This window comes from Gopherus flavomarginatus, chromosome 24 (genome assembly GCF_025201925.1).
Source record: "Gopherus flavomarginatus isolate rGopFla2 chromosome 24, rGopFla2.mat.asm, whole genome shotgun sequence".
Lineage (NCBI taxonomy): Eukaryota > Metazoa > Chordata > Testudines > Testudinidae > Gopherus > Gopherus flavomarginatus.
The window spans coordinates 14078356-14096125 of record NC_066640.1 but is presented as its reverse complement, the minus strand read 5'-3'; the positions used below and the strand labels follow the sequence as shown (position 1 = coordinate 14096125).

The 17770-nt window shown below is 58.4% G+C and overlaps 1 protein-coding gene across 4 annotated transcripts in view; it reads left to right on the top strand.

The window, feature by feature from the left end:
• Positions 1–17146, top strand: part of NCAN (neurocan) — a 77275-nt gene extending 60129 nt beyond the window's left edge. For all 4 annotated transcript variants that reach the window (XM_050934036.1, XM_050934035.1, XM_050934034.1 and 1 more), the window contains 6 exons: positions 4861–4974; positions 6573–6731; positions 9951–10033; positions 11021–11165; positions 13509–13691; positions 14506–17146. In XM_050934036.1, coding sequence (XP_050789993.1) covers positions 4861–4974; positions 6573–6731; positions 9951–10033; positions 11021–11165; positions 13509–13691; positions 14506–14645 — 824 coding nt within the window. In that variant the 3' untranslated portion in view covers positions 14646–17146. The remainder of the gene's footprint in view (positions 1–4860; positions 4975–6572; positions 6732–9950; positions 10034–11020; positions 11166–13508; positions 13692–14505) is intronic.
• The last annotated feature ends 624 nt before the right edge of the window (positions 17147–17770 follow it).

The following is a 17770-nucleotide window of genomic DNA, read 5'->3' as shown; positions in this document are numbered from 1 at the left end:
GGAGAAAAAACCTTTCCAGAGCCGGGTAATAACGTTTAAGCAGCATCGATTTCCCTGTTACAGCTCAGTAAACGGTAACGAACCGCTCGGCGCTTTCCCAGGTAGGATCCATGTCTCCTGCTCAGGGACAGGCTCGGGCCTGACTGCACACATGCCGGCTGGCTGTTGGGGGGCTCGACGGGCCCCCACTGCTGTGGCAGCTGAGCACCAGGCACTGCGGCGGATTTCTCCTCACCTGCCCTGGAAGGCAGGACAGGGCAATTAGCTCATTTACGGGTGGGGAGCTGATGTCCAGGGAGGCTAAGGAACTTGCCCAAGGACACATGATGAGTTCGTAGCAGGGTGCGGCACTGAACCCAGCTCTCCTGAGATAAAGCCCTAACCTCTGGACCATCCTTCCACTGAGCTCCAACTGGGGAAGAGGGTCGTGGCATCCGCCTTATGCCCCGGCTCCAGCTCCACCAGTGACCAAGCGCCTGATCCAAAGCCCACCGAAGCCAACGAGAGCCTTTCCATGAGCTCCGATGGGTTAGGGTCAGGCCCAGGAGCCTGCATGATGGAAGCGGGGTTGGAGCAGACAGGTGTCTGCGTCCCGCCGGAGAATTGCCCCAGAATGGCAGGGGAGGATGTCCGGGAAGCGGGGCTGGAAATCTTGACAGCACAGGCCGTCTCCGACCCTTCCTGCAGCACTAGCTGCTGAGAGGTCTAGCGATCCCACCACGGAGCCCCAGCCCAGCCCTGGTCCACACAGACGTCTGCCCCTTTGGGTGCTCTCCCAGAGCCTCCTATCACTAGTCCCACCTGGGTGCCCCCTGGCCAGCTGCCCGCACTGCCCAGCCCTCAGCACCAGCACGGGGACAGCTGCCAGAACAGAAAGCGTCAGCCCGATAATTCATTAACCATAGCTAAATCAGCTCCAATTAGCGCTATTGAGCAAAGCAGCCGGGGCTGAGCGGCCTCCACTGCGATGGCAGGTGCACTCTGTGCTTGTCAGGGAGAATCCAATACCCCATTAGTGAAGCCATCAGCCCGGTGGCACGTGGCACGCTCAGCCCTGGGCCTCTTGGGGCTAAGCAGCCGCCTCACCCCACTTCTAGGATCCCTTGGGGCAGCTGCCTGGGGAGGGATCAGCCTGCCTCACCCCACTGCAAGGGGGAAGTCTCTGTTCTCATCATGCTCTGGGCCAAAAGTAGCTTCCTCCAGCGGGGTGTCCCCATCGGCAGACACTCGGGGCAGGTGGGGTGCTGGGGCCCAGTGGGACCTACAGCAATGGGAGAGGCCTCCTAGGGCAGAGGTCCATACCAAGGTGCAGGGGAGCTGTGTGGGAGCCCCGGGGCATTGTGAGCAGGGGTCAGACCTGGCTGGCCAGGTGTTGTGGGTCTGGACCATGGCACATGGGCAGAGCAGGGGGCAGGCCTGGCTGGCCGGGCGTTGTGGGTCTGAACCGTGGCCTATGGGCAGAGCAGGGGGGCAGGACAGGCGTTATGGGTTTGGACCGTGGCACATGGGCAGAGCAGGGGGGCAGGCCAGGTGTTGTGGGTCTGGACCATGGCACATGGGCAGAGCAGGGGGCAGGCCTGGCTGGCCGGGCGTTGTGGGTCTGAACCGTGGCACATGGGCAGAGCAGGGGGCAGGCCTGGCTGGCCGGGCGTTGTGGGTCTGGACCATGGCACGTGGGCAGAGCAGGGGGCAGGCCTGGCTGGCTGGGCGTTGTGGGTCTGGACTGTGGCACATGGGCAGAGCAGGGGGGCAGGACGGGCGTTGTGGGTCTGGACCGTGGCACATGGGCAGAGCAGGGGGCAGGCCTGGCTGGCTGGACGTTGTGGGTCTGGACCGTGGCACATGGGCAGAGCAGGGGGCAGGCCTGGCTGGCTGGACGTTGTGGGTCTGGACCGTGGCACATGGGCAGAGCAGGGGGCAGGCCTGGCTGGCCGGGCTTTGTGAGTCTGGACCATGGCACATGGGCGGGGCAGGGGACAGGCCGGGCATTGTGGATCTGGACCATGGCACATGGGCAGAGCAGGGGGCAGGCCGGACATTGTGGGTCTGGACCATGGCACATGGGCAGAGCAGGTCTGGATTGAGGGCCATCAGCAGTGAGCCGTGCACTGTTTGCTGCTTATTTTTCAGTTCCATCTGCACTCGCCCTCGCCCAGAACTGCCAGTTGCTGAGGAGATGGTGCCTGGCAGCCTTTGCTCTCGCCGAGAGGGGACCGCAGAGCGCTATGGTGGGGGTGCCGGGGCGCTGGGGTCACCCAGGGATTCTGCTTCTTCCTGGGCTGCTGCCTTTGCCTTCTCTGGCGCTCACTCCTATCCCAAACCCTCTCCCACCCCCCTTGCCCAAGTGACCAATTGCAAAGATGCAGCAGTGGGGAGGGACAGGACCAGGGGTAATAACAGCCTGGGGCCCTGTCATAAACAGATAGCTAAGGGTTAATGTCTCTTTCACCTGAAAAAAAGTAACCTGAAACACCTGACCAGAGGACCAATCAGGAAACCAGACTTTTTCAGGTCTGGGTGGAGAGAAGTTTGTGTGTGAGTCCTTTGTTCTTGGTCTTCTGCCTGTCTCTCTCTCGGCTATGGGAAGGATTTCCTCTGGGACTAGGTTATGATAGGCCCGCCCCCAAAGTGCCTCCCTTGTGTCTGTGACTTGGCCGCGGAGCTGGCCCCAGTTGATATTAACGCGGGATAGCAGTGGGACTCAGGTCCCAGCCGCCGAGCTGCTCCACGGAGACCCAGCCACTCTCGCCCATTGGCCCAGCCAATATCCTCTGGGTTTAATCTCTTACTTAGGATGCAGACAGCTGTGCCCTTTCCCTGCCCGAAAGAGCCAGTGTCAGCTCAGTCCCCTCCCATCACTCATTTCACCAGCCCCGGCCCTGACTCCCAGTTGTCTGTTTCTCTCCATCCCTAGATCATAGTGGGTTTATCTCTCCAGCCATCCATCTCCAGCCCTAGATCCTGGTCTGTCTCTCTCTCTCTCCATGGTTTCTCTAAGGTGCCCATCACCGTGGTGTCCAACCACCACTGGCAGCACCAGCTCCTCAGCGCCGTCTGGAGTTGGCTGCCCTCATTTGTTGGAACGGTGTTGTGACGCCCAAAATCGCTAAACTGAGGCCCTGGTGTATCCCGTCTGTGGGCAGCTGCAAGCTGCCACGGGCTGAGAACCGAGCTCCCCACCCCCATGCCTCATAGCCTGGCGGCACGTATGACCCGTGAGCTGCCTCAGCTGGCATCCAACTGGGCACCTTGGGGTTCCTTGCCCAGCTGCAGAGGAGGGATCTGCTGGTCCCTGGCTCAGAGGGATTCCCTCGCCCGGGCGCGTGGCTGGCTGGGTCTTGCTCACATGCTCAGGGTCTATCCGGTCGCCAGGTGTGGAGTCAGGCAGGACTTTTCCCCAGGTCAGACAGGCAGGGAGCTGGGTGGGAGGTTTCGCCTTCCTCTGCAACGTGGGGTGCAGGTCATCTGGGTGTGTCTCATGTAACCATTTCCCTGCCATTGCGGGGAACGTGGGTGCTGGTTCACCTGGGTCCCTCCTCTTCTCTGCCTGTGGCACATCAGAGCCTCGGCTCCTAAAGGCTGTGACACTTTGGTCTTTTGTCAGTTGTTGGGGTTAGTGTGTGGGGAGGCAGGCTGGGGGAGGCAGCCTGCAACGTACAGCAAGTCCCTTTAAATTCTGTGTCTGTCTATGACTACAGGCCCCCCAGATCCTTGTTTAAACAGGCGCATTCTCCATAAAGCAAACCCGACAGAGAGCCTCCCCCAGCATAACCCTGCTCCCCCCATGACAAGCTAGGAACAGATCTGCAGCTGACCAGTCCGTGCTTTCTCGGGGGTGGCCAGGGCACTGGGGGGCTGGGAGTTGGAGGGTTGATTGGTTGGTTTGTTCCTAAAGCCCCTGATACTGATGTATCAGGAAGCGTCTCCAGCAGCAGCCCAGAGCCACATCCTCCCCAGTCCTGCTGCAGGTGTCATCCGGCATCCCAGGCTTCCTTGGCAGCTGCTCTGGGGCGCCGTGGCCCTGCCCTCCATCCATCCCCCAGTCCCTCGGTCCCAGAGCAAGATGGGCTATCGCAGGGCTGGCTTGGGCGAGTGGGAGAGGGGAATACCTGCTCCCGAGCTGGCACTTGTTGAGGGAGAGCCATGTCCAAGTGCCAGGACACGCTGACAGACTCAGGGGCAGGGGCACCATCTGCAGGCATCCGCCTGGGCTGCGGGCGGGGGGAGAATTGACGGTGGCCCCAGGAGCGTGTGTGTCCCTGGGGTGGAATGAGCTGGAGAGCAGGAGGTCTCTGAGGCGAAGGGGAGGCCATTGCTGGGGGGATCCCAAAGGAAGCGTGTACCCCAGGGACAGTGACCCCACCCGATGGCGCCCGACTGGTCTTTCCCAGCTCTGGTTTCCACGATGGTGGAGGGAGCAGTGGGAAACCCCCACCCAGAGAAATAAAGGAGGGCTGGGGCCAAGCCCCAGGGGCACAGGGCCCAATCCTTGGGGGCCGCAGCACCAGGTGCTGTCAGCAGGACAGCCTGGCAGAGGCTGTGCTCCATAGGACACCCTGCCTCATTAGAGCTCGTTAAAGTCCTTTTATCTCCCCAGAGAAGCTGTGTCAAGCTGCATCCCAACTGCCAGCACATACCCACTGTGGGGCAACCCTGGGCGCCCCCAGAACCAGTTCATCACCCAGGCAGCTCCCCCAGCGAGAGCCATGGCTTTCATGCCCACACCATCAGCCTCAGCATGTCAGGCAGAGCAGGCATGTGTGTGTATGTTTGCGTGTGTGTGCATCCCCAATGCACAAACACGGCCTGGGGGAGCGTATCGCCACTGGGACCTGAGCTGCCATGTCTCTCTCTTGGCAGATATTGACGATTGCCTATCCAGCCCGTGTCAAAACGGAGGCACCTGCATCGACGAGATAAACTCCTTCGTCTGCCTCTGCCTGCCCAGCTATGGGGACAGCCTGTGCGAGAAAGGTGAGAGCCGAGGCATCCCGTGGCCCGGCCTGCAGTGGGATCCTGGGAACCGCGGCCCCTTTAGCAGCACTAGACTGGATGGAGTTAAATCAGAGCCAGCCCCAGGGAGGCAGTTCCACATCAGGTCTGGATCCGGGATCAGGATCTGGGGTTTTGCTTTGGGGCCAGCCCAAGCGGGGCTCTCTGGAGGCTGGGAACCTGGGACCTGTTTGTAGATTGGCCTCACAACCGTGAACTTTGGAGATGGGAGGAGGGGACCCAGGATCTTGACGCTCAGGTTCCATAGTGATGCGTGCAGGATAGAAAGACAGACAGACAGATGGACAGCCTGATAGCCTAGGGTCTAGGGGGAGAGCGAGCCAGAGAGTGCTCAGGATTTTGGGAATTGGATGGGGGCGTTGGGAATGAAAGCATGGACAGACAGACAGACCAGGATCTAGGAGGCGGATAGATAAGAATCTAGCGATGGACACAGACAGACGGAAGTGCTTGACCGAGCAGCCATGTGAAACTCACTTTCAAGCAGAGCCTTCAGCCCGACCCGAACTCAACAGGATGCGGGTACGAGTGTTGTCTCTGATAACTCTTCCTGGCGAGGGGCCGCGCAGCTCCTCCCAGGCGCTTCCCCTTCGCTGAGTGCTGGGTGGGTTGCAAGGGGTTGCAGCACCCCTTTGTCCGCAGCGTTCACAGCACGGCACGAGAGGGTCGGGTCTCAGCCCTGCCATTCCACGGGCAGGAGGCAGCCAGGGACAGGTCGCCGATGGAGAGCAGGGAGTCCCCACCAGGCCGAGGCGTTGGTGCTGACACGGGTTCAGGGGAAGTGTTGGGTCAATTCTGAAAATGTCTCGATGCCCTTGGGTCAGGTTCAGCTCGGCTGCGCTCCGCTCGGGGCCAGGCTGGACTTTAAAATTAGACCTGAGCAGACCTCTGGTTTCAAGTGAATTTCCAGGTGATTTGAGGTTCGTCCCAAACTGTTGGTCCGTGTGCGATTCAGAGCTTGCGCTATCCCAACATCAGTCCTGCCAGCCCCAGACCAGAACTGAGGAAAGAAACCTCCCTGCAGTGACATCCCACCTGGCACCAGCCACACGGCCCCTGCTCATCTCAGGCACTGTCATCCTGCCTGCAGAGACAAGGACGCTTTTAATAAGATCCTGTGAGCAGAGCCCCAGCTCTGAGGCCAGGGAATGAGCCGTCTGCTCCCCTCTGGGAGTGGGCCTGTGTGTGTGGCACGCTGCAGACCACTGAGCAGCAATGGGAAACAGGGCTCTGGCTGCCTTCCCAGCTCACTTGCTCTGCGCTCTGGGGAAAATCCACCCGCATCTGCCGAGCGTTTATCAGACCTGGATTCTGCTGACAACTTCCATGCAGTGAGAGACGGTGCTGTGCCGATGCAGGGGCTTCAGGTCATGGCTCATTTCCCCCATTAGAGAGGGAGAAATCAAGTCACGGGGTGGGCCAGGGACTGGTCCAGCGCCACCCAGCCACCCAGAGCTGGGCATAGAGCCCAGGAGTCCTTCCCCCAGTGCTCTGACAGTCGATGCTGTGGTACCGACGGCATTTGCTAACCTCTTCCATTTCTCCCCGCTTGCCGGCAGACACGGAGGGATGCGATCGTGGCTGGCACAAGTTCCAGGGCCACTGCTACCGCTACTTTGCGCACCGGCGCTCCTGGGAGGACGCGGAGCGGGACTGCCGCCGGCGCGCCGGCCACCTGGCCAGCATCCACTCGCCAGAGGAGCACGGCTTCATTAACAGTAGGGCGGGTGCTTCCCTTCTCCTGTAGCTTGACATGGGCCGGGCAGGTGGCGGGGCAGAGATAGCAGGGGTCGGTTAGAGGGTGGTGTCCCAGTGTGGATGCAGTTACACTGGTATAAACCCCGTTCCCCCCGGATAGCTGTGTTCACGCTAAGGAGGGTTGCGCTGCTTTCATCAGATTGCTGTAGGGAAATAAACAGGATCCTCTCCCAGGCGAGTTAGAGCAGCGCAACTCTGCAGTGGGGCCGTGTGCTGAGGGATGCAGGGTTAAGCATTGCAGAAAGACTCCAAGGCGGGCACCGGGCCCTCTAATCCCCACGCTGCCGGGAGCACAAGCCTCATGAGTGATATTCAGAGGGCGCCGGTTCGCAGGGAATCAGAAACCACGCCCGGTGCAGTGTGGCCATTGGAATTTTGAGGAAATAGTTCTTGTCGTGCGTGGAAACCTCAAACTGATTCCCAAGGCCAAAAGGGACCAGTCTGACCAGTCTAGTCTGGACTGGGACTTAGGAGACTAGATTCACTTCCTGGCTCTGCCACTGCCCTGCTGGGTGACCTTGGGCAAGTCACATGGTCGCTCTGTCTGTCAAATGGGGATACGGATCCTACCCTCTTTGTAAAGCACACTGGGATCTGCTGCTGAAAGCACTGCAGAAGAGCGGGGTTTTGTGAGGACCGAGCCTGGCCTCCTGCAAAGCACAGGCCAGAGAATCTCAGTCTTCCATGAGCTGAAGAACATGTGGCTGAAACGCCCACTCTTGATGTGATGGAGAATTTACCACCTCCCCTGCAGAGCTGTTCCCATGGTTAATCACCCTTGCTGGTACAATGTGCCTCTGATCTCAAGTCTGACTTCAGCTCCCAGCCCTTGCATCATGTCCTGCTTTTGTCTGTGAAATGGAAGCACTCCCTTCTCTCAGGAGCTTCTCCCTTTTGAATGGGGAATACTCTGAAATGCACATTTTCCTGCCCACCAGGGGTGGGTTGCACAGCCAGATGCAGGGGGAGGGGGGCACAGCAGCACCCCTGGCTTGAAGTGGTTTCCATCGTATACAGGGTTTGCAGTTTTGTTCAGTGACTCGCACACACACACAAACATTGTTCCAATGGCACTGGTTATATGATGTCAGAATATGGCAGTCGCTCTGGTGCACCTACGGTCCTTGCTGCCATGGAGTGAAATAATGGACAGAACAAGGCAGGTGATATAAAAATGGGGAGAAAAATAGAAATTCTGAAGCAAAACGTTTGTTTGGAAACAAAATTTGGGAATTTTTCTGACACAAAACCTTGCCAGCAGGACGCCTTGGGGGAGATTTCCGACCCACTCGGGTTTGTTCTGATTCTCCAAGTGCTGAAATCTCCATGTTGGGACCCGCTCTGGCTGGGAGAGGCCTTTCTCTGCTGGGCCAAGAGCCAGAGTGGTGCTGTGGGGGCCTGGCCGGCTCGGGGGCTCGTCATGGAAACGTAGCATCCCGCCTGTTGCTGAGGGGACCGGGGGGAAGTGGCATGGGGCAGCACGGCCAGGATTTGTTGCTCTCTAGTGGGTGGCTCAGGGCTCTGTGTGCAGTGAGTTTGCTGGGCCTCAGGGCACACACACCATAAAGCCTTCATCCCCACTGGCACCAACTGTGCCACCTCAGGGCCCTGCTACCCCCTCGAAGGGGTCCTTCTGGGTCCAGCACATGAGCACGGGGCTGCCCCATTGCCTGTGCCTGCAGCTAAACACAAGACTTCGTTCTCCATTGGCTCCAATCCAGCCTCATGCACAAACCCTTTGGGCTTGGCCAAGCTCCTGTTGCCTCTTCCTCCACTCAGCCCGTCCCCTGCCTGCCGCAGGTCTCAGCAGGGCCCAGCTCTCTTCCAGCCCTGAGCTGAGCTGGCGCCCATCCAGCCTCTTCCCCACGCCCAGTGCACCTGCCGGCTGAGAGCCCAGGTTCAAATAGCCATCCACGGAGCCATCCCTGCGCCGCTTCGCAGGCAGGGGCGTCTGTTCAGTGCTTCTGATTTACTCAGGCCATTTACCCCACTCAGTGGACCGGGTGCTCAGAGGGGACCCGGCCACGCTGGGACAGGAAGGTTGGCCTCTTTATTTTTTCTTTTTTGCTCAGTCTCTGCTCTGCCTTTTCCATCCACTGCTGTGCAGTCGGGAAAGGCCTGCGTGGGGCTTGGCCTGCCCTGCCCGGTGCCCTTCCTGCTGCAAGGAATTGGCTGGTCTCATGTCCTGCTAGGTGCTGAGCTGAGCACCGGCGCCAGGGGGAAATCAGGGCACTCAGCCCCTCCTACGAGCGCTCAGTTTCTTGCAGGATTGGCCCCACTATGAACAGATGACCCTGAATAACCAAACCAGTTCCAAGTCGCTCTCTCGGGTCTTGTACAGCCCCATCGCTGTGGGAGGTGAAGGCCTCCATAGTTTCTGAGCACCGACAGTGCAGGTCAGTTCTCTGTCCGCTGATTCTTCCTCAGCCCAACACAACCTGCCCATGGGCAGCACCCCAGCTCCAGCAGCCACTGCAAAGGATCCAGTGGGAGGGTCGGAGTTGTTGTGGGGAGGGATGACAAAGAGGGAGCCAGGACCCCGGGGCTCTATTCCCAGCCCTGGCACTGATGTCTCAATTAGTGCCAGCAGCGCTGGTGTTTCCTGGGGCGTGGGACCTGGGCTGAGGCCCACCAAAACTCAGGACTCCTGGGTTTTATCCCAAGCTCTGGTGTTAGACCTGAGAGCTGGAGGTCAGGACTCCTGGGTTCTATTCCCAGCTCTATCACTGGACTCATTGGGCCAATCACAGCCCTGCTCTGTGCCTCAGTTTCCTCATCTGTAAAATGACACTTACACAATCTTTGAAAGTGCATTGAGGTCTATGGATGAAAACCCACAGGTCTATCCAGCAGAAGTGCTCCAGGTAGACTCTGGGTGCAGTTGGTAAATTAATAGGTAAATATCACCCATCACGGAAATGCAGCCATCACTGGGGTGGAGCATGACGCATTGTCTAGTATTACCCAGCTTAGCACAGGAAGAGAAGCAGAGCTTGGTGCCAGGTTCTAGTGCCCTGGAACGTACCATCCAGTACCATTTAATGTGATCCCTGCCAAGAACAGTGATCAGCTCTAGCAAATGCTTTCCTGGTTGCGCTGCACAGCTGCTCCCTTCGCAATGACTTGGGCTCCAGTCCCTCCAAGACAGTCACATGTGTCTCTTGTGTGACTCTCCCCAGGCTTTGGGCACGAGAACACTTGGATTGGGCTCAATGACCGGATTGTGGAGCAGGATTTCCAGTGGACGGATAACACAGGCCTGGTGAGTTTGCAGCACCTCTGGCAGGGAGCGCCTTGGCTCAGGGACCCTTCGCTGCCCCAGGCCCCAGCATGGCATTGTCCTGTTCGATCCGGTCCTGGCCCAAGGAGTCAGGTTATAAAATGCCCATTGGCCACTTGGGCCCTGCTTGGGAACGTGCACATGCCGGCTATAAAGGGGACTGTTGAGGTGGGGGGAGAGCGTGCAAGGCAGTGCATGCCTGGAATCACGGGGGAGTGAGTGTGAATGTGTGTGTGTCTGAGGAATATGGAAGAGAGAGAGAGGGGACTGGGAGGTCTCAGAGTGTGTGGTGGGGTTCAGTGTGCATGAGTGTGCACGTGTGCCAGTGCGTGCAAGCATGAGTGTGCACATGAATGTGTGTGTGTGTGCAGGGATGTGTATGTGCCACTGTGTAAGCATGAGTGTGCACACAGGTGTGGGTGTGCATGAGTGTGTGATAACCTGTGAGAGTGTGTGTGTGTGTGTGTGCAAGACAGCATGTGTGAGCGTGTGACCGCAGGCCTGGCCTCTCCTCCCCATGCAGTCACAGAGCAGCGTCCCACCCCCCAGAGACCCCGCTCTGGCCCAGCCAGGTGAGCTGCTGCCTCTGGCTCACACAGGCATCGCCTTGAGTTTGGGCAGGGGGGATACAACCCAGCCGAACCACAGGGGGAGGACGGGGCAGAGAGCCCGGAGCAGTGGGGTGCCTAAGACTCAGCTCAGTGGTGAGTGTGGCCAGCAGCTGGCTCAGTCCCCTTCTGATTTCTGGGAAACCCCCTGGAATAAACAGGGGTACCATCACTAGTGTAAATGAAGGGGGGCACAGCCAGGGCCCGGAACAGCCTCTCTCCTGCTCCAAGGGACTCTGGCTGCTGCCGCCACTTTGCCCTGCAGAGTGCGGTGCGGAGGGTCCCTGCAGGGCTGGGGGGCGGGGGCGCAGGCAGGGGTCCGTGAGCGAGAGGCTATGACTGCCACCGTCTTTCCCACCAGCAATATGAGAACTGGCGGGAGAACCAGCCCGACAACTTCTTTGCGGGCGGTGAGGACTGCGTGGTGCTGGTGTCCCACGAGATCGGCAAGTGGAATGACGTCCCCTGCAACTACAACCTGCCGTACATCTGCAAGAAAGGCACAGGTAACCCCGCCACAGCCCCTACCGCAGGGCCCCCCCCCCGAGCCCCCACCAGTGGGGCCACTGGAACTATAAATTGGCTTGGTTTGTACCTGGTTAGCCAGTGGGAGCTGGAGGTGGTAGGTGGCGGGGCGGGGCGGGACCGTACTGGACCGGACCGGACCCTGGCTTCAAAAGTCAGCAGCTCTCAAAAGTCAGCCGCTCGGTGAGAACAATGAGAAGTCCCTCCTCCCCTCCCCCCCTGAGAACAATGCAGAATTAAATTAACCCCTGTAGCATTGCCTGTGGACAAGTCTGCAGCAAGCAAGCAGCTGGGCCAAGGGAGGCTCCATCCTGCTGGTCTAGCGAGCTCCAGCAGTGGCTCTCAGCTGCGTTTGCTTCAGGGCACAGTCCGACTCTGGGCTGAAATGGGCCCTGTTGAAACAGAGGAGTGACTTCCAGGCACCCTGACCCCGCAGCAGGGCGGTGCAGGCAGGGAGCCAGAGAGGTCAGTGCTGCAGGTGGGGCAGCCCAGCGAGGCTAGCTGGGGAGGTCAGCTTAGAAGTGGAGTGCTTTTCTAACTCTCACTGTTCACCGTGAAACTCGCGATACTTAGTGGTTTTCTTCAAGCCCCAGCTCCTGGAGGCATGTGAGAATCTTGGCTTTCTTTTCTTTTCTAACGTGACATGTTAGCCCTCTCAGCTGCAGAGAAGAGCAGAAAAATAGGGTTCCAAAAGCCTCAGATCTCAGAGGCAAATGAAAAAGAACATGATTTTTAAGCCAACCTCCTGATTTGGGGGACAGGTCATGAATTTTGAGGGCCTGTCAGTGCCAGCCCCGCTGCATTCAATCTAAGCCCCCTCAGAGGAGAGTTGCTGGTTGCCAGCCAGACCCATTTTATGGCTGTAAATCCAACACTTCATTGCCCCCCCGCCGCCCGACCCCCCTCCCCCCGATAGAGATTTCTGCATGGGCTCATGCTGCCTCTCAGTGGAAGGTGGCAAATCAGATGCGGGCTAGACTGCAAAGAAAGCGCGACTTTCCCCTTGTGCTGCCCTTTGCGGCCCTCGACAAAGAAAATCCAAATAACCTCGCTTAATCTCGACTTTTTTACTGCTTTATTCTTCCCCCTCTGCTTTAATTTGCTTAATAGGCCACCATTAAAACTATTAAGTTCTCATTCCTTATCTTGAATGTTATATTAACCTCCAGCTGTTCACACCGAGCCAGAGAAAGATGCTCCAAAATCCCAGCCTCGGTATATAATGATATATTTGTCCCGATAAGGCCATTAATTAAATATGTAAATCCTCCGCAACACCTTGGCGCAAATCTGTCAAAGGAGCCCTCTCCATAGATTGGATTTATACAGCAGCCTCCGGCAGCTTCCCGGAGCGGTCTGTATTACATAAGCCGTGCGGTGGAACTGCAGGGCAGAGCGGGAGACAACGGACGTGTTTCATAGGGAGCCTGATAGAGTGGAGTAAGCATGACGGCTCTGAACAGCCGTTTAAGGACAGGACAGGGTGACTGGGCAGGTGCGCCCAGATTCGGCTCCATCTTCCTGTGGGAGGCACAATACTGGACCACATGGGCCCCTTGGCTGCTGTAGGGGGGCAGGGCCTGGGTTATTCTGCCAGCTGTTCAGGGCCCAGTGCTCAGGGCCCTGTGCTGGGTTCTGTTCCCTGCCCCGCCACGGGCTCCATGGGTGAGTCACTTAGCACGGGATTTGTCAAGGTACTGAAACCAATGGGAGTTAGGCACCTAGTGCGGTTTTCAGAATAATCTATCTGCATCTTTAGGCACTTAAATACCTTGAAATGGTCCGGCTCTAGGCCTTTCTGGGCCTCGGTTCCCCATCTGTACAATGGGATTAATAGCCCAGCCCTGCCCCAGGGAGGTGCTGTGAGCACTGCATTGTGAGGGCTCAGATACTGCACAGAAAATAAGGTTTGTCCTACTGACTAGCAGCCTCTGAAACCCCTGCGCTCCTAGCCCTGGGCTCCCCACACACAGCTCTGCTAATGCCCCGCGGTCTCAAACCCAGCCCCACCACTTGCTAAGTCCAGCCTCCATCAGCAGTGGAGCTGAGGAACCTGCAAAGTGCAGTGAGGTGGGTCTGGCTGACTCTCCCCAAACACCATGGACTCGGGCGGCAGGGGGGAGAGGCAGCTCCCCAGCTGAGTCCAAAAGCTGGTTGTTTGCAGACCGGTGCAGGGTCTCTGGCGTCCGCGCTTTGCCCAGTCAAGGGCTGCCCCGGTATCCTGCCAGCAGCCCACAGGCCACGACCTATTTGCATCCAACAGAGGGCACCGTCCTCTGCCCCGGCTCTCTTGTAACCGCGCCTGCGGCTTGCCCCCTGTGCAGTGCTGTGCGGGTCGCCCCCGGCCGTGGAGAACGCCTTTCCCGTTGGCAAGCAGAAGGAGAAGTACAGTATCCACTCGACCGTCCGGTACCAGTGCGAGGGTGGCTTCACCCAGAGGCACGTCCCCACCATCAAGTGCCACAGCAACGGGAAGTGGGACAGACCAAAACTCCTCTGCACAAAACGTTAGTGCCGGCTCCCCATCCCTTCCGCGGGGGCTCAGGGAGGGGGCACTTCTCGATAGACAAACCCACCATTACTCTGGGCGCTGGAGGTAGCCGTGCTGGGGGGTCCCGAGTGCAGGGCTGCTCCCTCCGGCTCAGTGCCGAGCCAGTGTCCCATCACATGTGAAACACCGAGCCCCTTCCCTGGAGGGAGGAGGCATTTAGCCCCAATGTCCTGGCTCGATCCCAGGGGCGTCTCTTCATGTTTACACTGCTCTGCGCTCTCAAATGGAGAATGCTGAGCAGCTGCTGCATTCCACCCCAGAAGTGGCTGCACCGGAGGTAGCCCGCAGGCCTTGTCTTCACTGCCCATTAGGGCGCGTTCCTCCACTCAAATGAGCGTGACCGCACTGCGCACCCGCGCTGGAGCTGCGCAGAGGGGTCAGGTTAGCAGCTGCTGGGCTGCATCCGCAGCATTCGAAGGGCCGCGCACACGCCTGGGGCAGCTCACTCCAGTTTAAAGCGCCACTTAACCTGGGCTAAAGCTGTGTGCGTGTGTGGCCGGAAGCCGAGGTGGGGCCACACCGGTGCTCTACCTCGAGCTAATGCTGCACTGAAGACGAGCCTTCGTCTGCTGGCCCATCCCAAAGATGCCACCTGTCGCAGTGCAGCACCCCTCAGCCCCACCCAGCAGCATCCCCATGGGAGGGGTGGAGGTTTCCCCAGCCCCAGACTAGGATTCGTCTCCTTCGGCTTCGACCCCCGGAGGTGGGAGGCATTTGTGGCTTAGCCCTGTGGTAACGCGCCTCCTCCTTCTCCTCCTTGCCTCCGTTAGCCAGAAGGTCCCACAGAACCCGGCGCCACCACCACCGCCACCACAACCACCCGCGCCACCACCACAACTCCCGCAAGGAGCGGAGAAAACACAGGAAGCAGCTCCAGTTGGACTGGATGGAGGAAGAGAACTACTTCTAGAGGCTGGTGACGAGCAAGCACGAGTCCCCTCCCCTCCCTCCCACCCCGGGATGAGCCAGGCACGTGTGTGTGATGGGACAGGGCAACTTTTACTGACCCCTCCCCCGGCCCCCTTTTCTAAACTCCTTTGCCTTCATTCCTTAGGGTGCCCCCAGCTCCCATCGCCCGTGTGCCTGGGGGGGTACATGTGTGTGTGTTTGTGTCCGTCTGTGCTTCCACACGGCCTTGACCCTGCTGGTGCTCAGTCCCTCCAGGAGCCACTCAGCACCATGCAGGGTCCAGTCACTGGGCTCCACCCGTCCTGGCGCCCACTGAGCACAGAGGCCAGGCCAGGCTCCCAGGACGGGTCCATACTATCCTAGCACGTCTGTGCAGGGCCTGATCCTCAGCTAGTGTCAACTGAGGCCACTGTCCACTTCTGTGGCTTTACCCCAATTCCCACCGGTGTGGGGACGGGGGGCTCTGGCCCGGTTTGGTATGTCTACACGGGAAAACAACCCCGTGGCAGTGAGTCTCAGAGGCAGGCCTCTGAGACTTACTGCGAAGGGTTGTTGTGGGAACGTAGATGTACCCGCTGACTCCAGTGGAGCCGGGCGGATTCACTCCAGCTGGGATCTGGCCCATGTTCCCAGGGAGGCAGGACAGACAGTTCCCCTCCCCATCTCTGGCTCCTCTTCTGGGCAAGACCCCAGTGTGAGTCCTCATCCCCAATCCCACTGGCTTTCTGCAGGGACACTCCAGGTTTTTAATAAACACCCCCCCTTCCTTTTTGCCCCCCCCAAGTAGGCGGTCCCTATAGTCCCCTCCCTGCCAGGCCCCCTCTTCCACTCCTCCCCCAGTGGCATCTGTGTTCCATTCTCTTCCTTTCGGATCCAGTGGTTTCCTGACTGACTAGAAGTGCAGAAGCCCAGAGCAGGACGCACGCTCACACTCACAGCACTGAAGGTTTCTCAGTATTCGAAAACGACCGTCCTTACTCAAACCAAGGGCAGTTCCCATAGGAGCCCAGTGGCTGACAATCCTTTTCCAGCTTCGGTCCCCCCGACAGACCGGGAAAGCAAAGCGGTCCCAGCCACCGACAGGTTACAACGCAGTGAGCAACTCGGAATCCTTTCCCTTCCATCTGCCTTCGTTTCATTTGCTATCTCCCTTTCCCCAGGGCAAGAGGCAACGGGTAAAAAACACACCGTAGGAAAGACAAGGGGGAGCAGGCAGCCCTTGATATCCAGTATTGCTCTGCTGTTGGGACACTTCTCAACAGAAAACAAACAGGACCCGTCCGGGGCAGGGTCTGTTCTCGCCTTTCCGTCCCTTCCCCATTGGGTCTGATAGCGTAGGCAGCAGCAGGCCCAGTTGCACTTTCTTTCTGTGCTGACAGCCCCCGCCCCAGGATCCAGGGTCTGCTTTTCGTTTTCTTTGCCATTTTAAAGCTCTGATCTTACAAACATGTGACATGAGCAATCCCCTGGGACCAGGCCCTCAGCGGAGCTACGCCAGGTTATACCAGCCGCAGATCTGGTCCATTGACTCCAGTTGAGCTGGGCTGATTTACAGCATCTGGAGCTCTGGCCCCATTGACTTCAGTGGGGCTGCTTGTGTGAGTAACGTTACCCCAGTGCGTAAGGGCTGCTCTCTGCCACCATCGCTGGAGCTGCCTGGCCGATTTCATGGGCCTTGAGCAATAGGGAATTGCCCATGGGGCGAAATTCAGCTGTGGACGGGGTTGGCACAAGGACTATGCACCAATCCAAACGGAGAGTCTCTCGTTTTGGATGGCAGCAGCTGGAGCCCCCAACTGAGACTGGGCCCCATTGTGCCGGGTGCTGCACAGCAGAGCTGACCCAGCTCCACACAGCTCACAGCCTGAACAGACAAAGGGCAGGAGAAGCAGAGGCCCTGAGAGGGGAAGTGACTCCCCCGAGGCAGAGACAGGACTGGAACCCACCCTCCCAGTCCCATCCACTAGACCCCGCTGCCTCTGCCTTACATCCAAACGAGCTGGACTGATTCACCCCAAGGGAGGGTGGGTCTGTGCCGGAGCTGGAGGTGTTATTCCAACTCGCCTGGCTGCACCCGCATGCACCAGCACCTAGAAATGGAAGTGTAGCCCTGCGCGTGTCTCCTAGCGCCTCAGCAGGGCTCGTCCTTGGGTCAGCTGGGCCGTCCCGCTGCTCGCACTGCCAGGGCTCATTGCAAATGACACCTTCAGCTCCAGAGCAGTGGTAGCCTTGTCCCGGGCGTTTCGCACGGGGAGGGGGCTGAATTTCCCCCAAGGTTGACAGAATCGGTCCCAATGCCTTTGCAGGATCATGGCCCTCGCGGTTTGTTTTGGGGTTGGGGTTTTTTTTCTGTTTGTCGTCATTTACTCGGGTTGATTTGGTGTGTGCGTGTGTGTGACAGCGCAGCCAGCCGCTTTCCAGTCTCTGCTGTTTGCCATGTGACCGCAGTGTCCTGTAGCCCCAGCCCCCGTGGCAGTGCTGACACGCTGCGTTTCTGTATTGCTGGACATTTTAATAAATTTTTTTAACAGTTAATAAGCCCCTGCAATCTGCTTTGCCTTTTATTATTATTGTTGTTATTTTTTGCCTTCCATTTCCTTTCGCAGACGCAGTGACACAGCTGAGACTCCTGGCTCCTACGCTTGGCTAATGTAATGCTGTGGGGGCATCTTTCTGCAGCTAATTCCAAACTTCGCTGCTGCCGGATTGCTACCGCACATAATTATATTCTGTCATTCTTCTCCTGTCTTCCTATTTCCATTTAAATGAGCCTTAACAAAAATGGGATTTTTTTTTTGGCTGTTCCAGCCTAAAACTCCAAAGATTTGAAATGTCTCAAGGAGCTGGGGAGAGGGCAAGATCTAGGCATGACCTATTTCAGGCTACAAGCCAATTGACACCTGCAGCCGCCCTTCTTCAGTGCAAGGGAAAGGTCCCACTAGCTACAAGTGCCTTGCAGAAACTGGGAGAGAAGCCACCCCACGGCCCTGGGGCAGATACTATGTTTTACAGCTGTAAGCAGCCATGTGCTGCCCCCCACCCCAAGCCTCAGTGCAGGGGGCATGTCTGGAGGCGGGACGGGGCCATGCCAGACTAGTCTCTGTGAGAGCAGACCCTGGCCTCTGA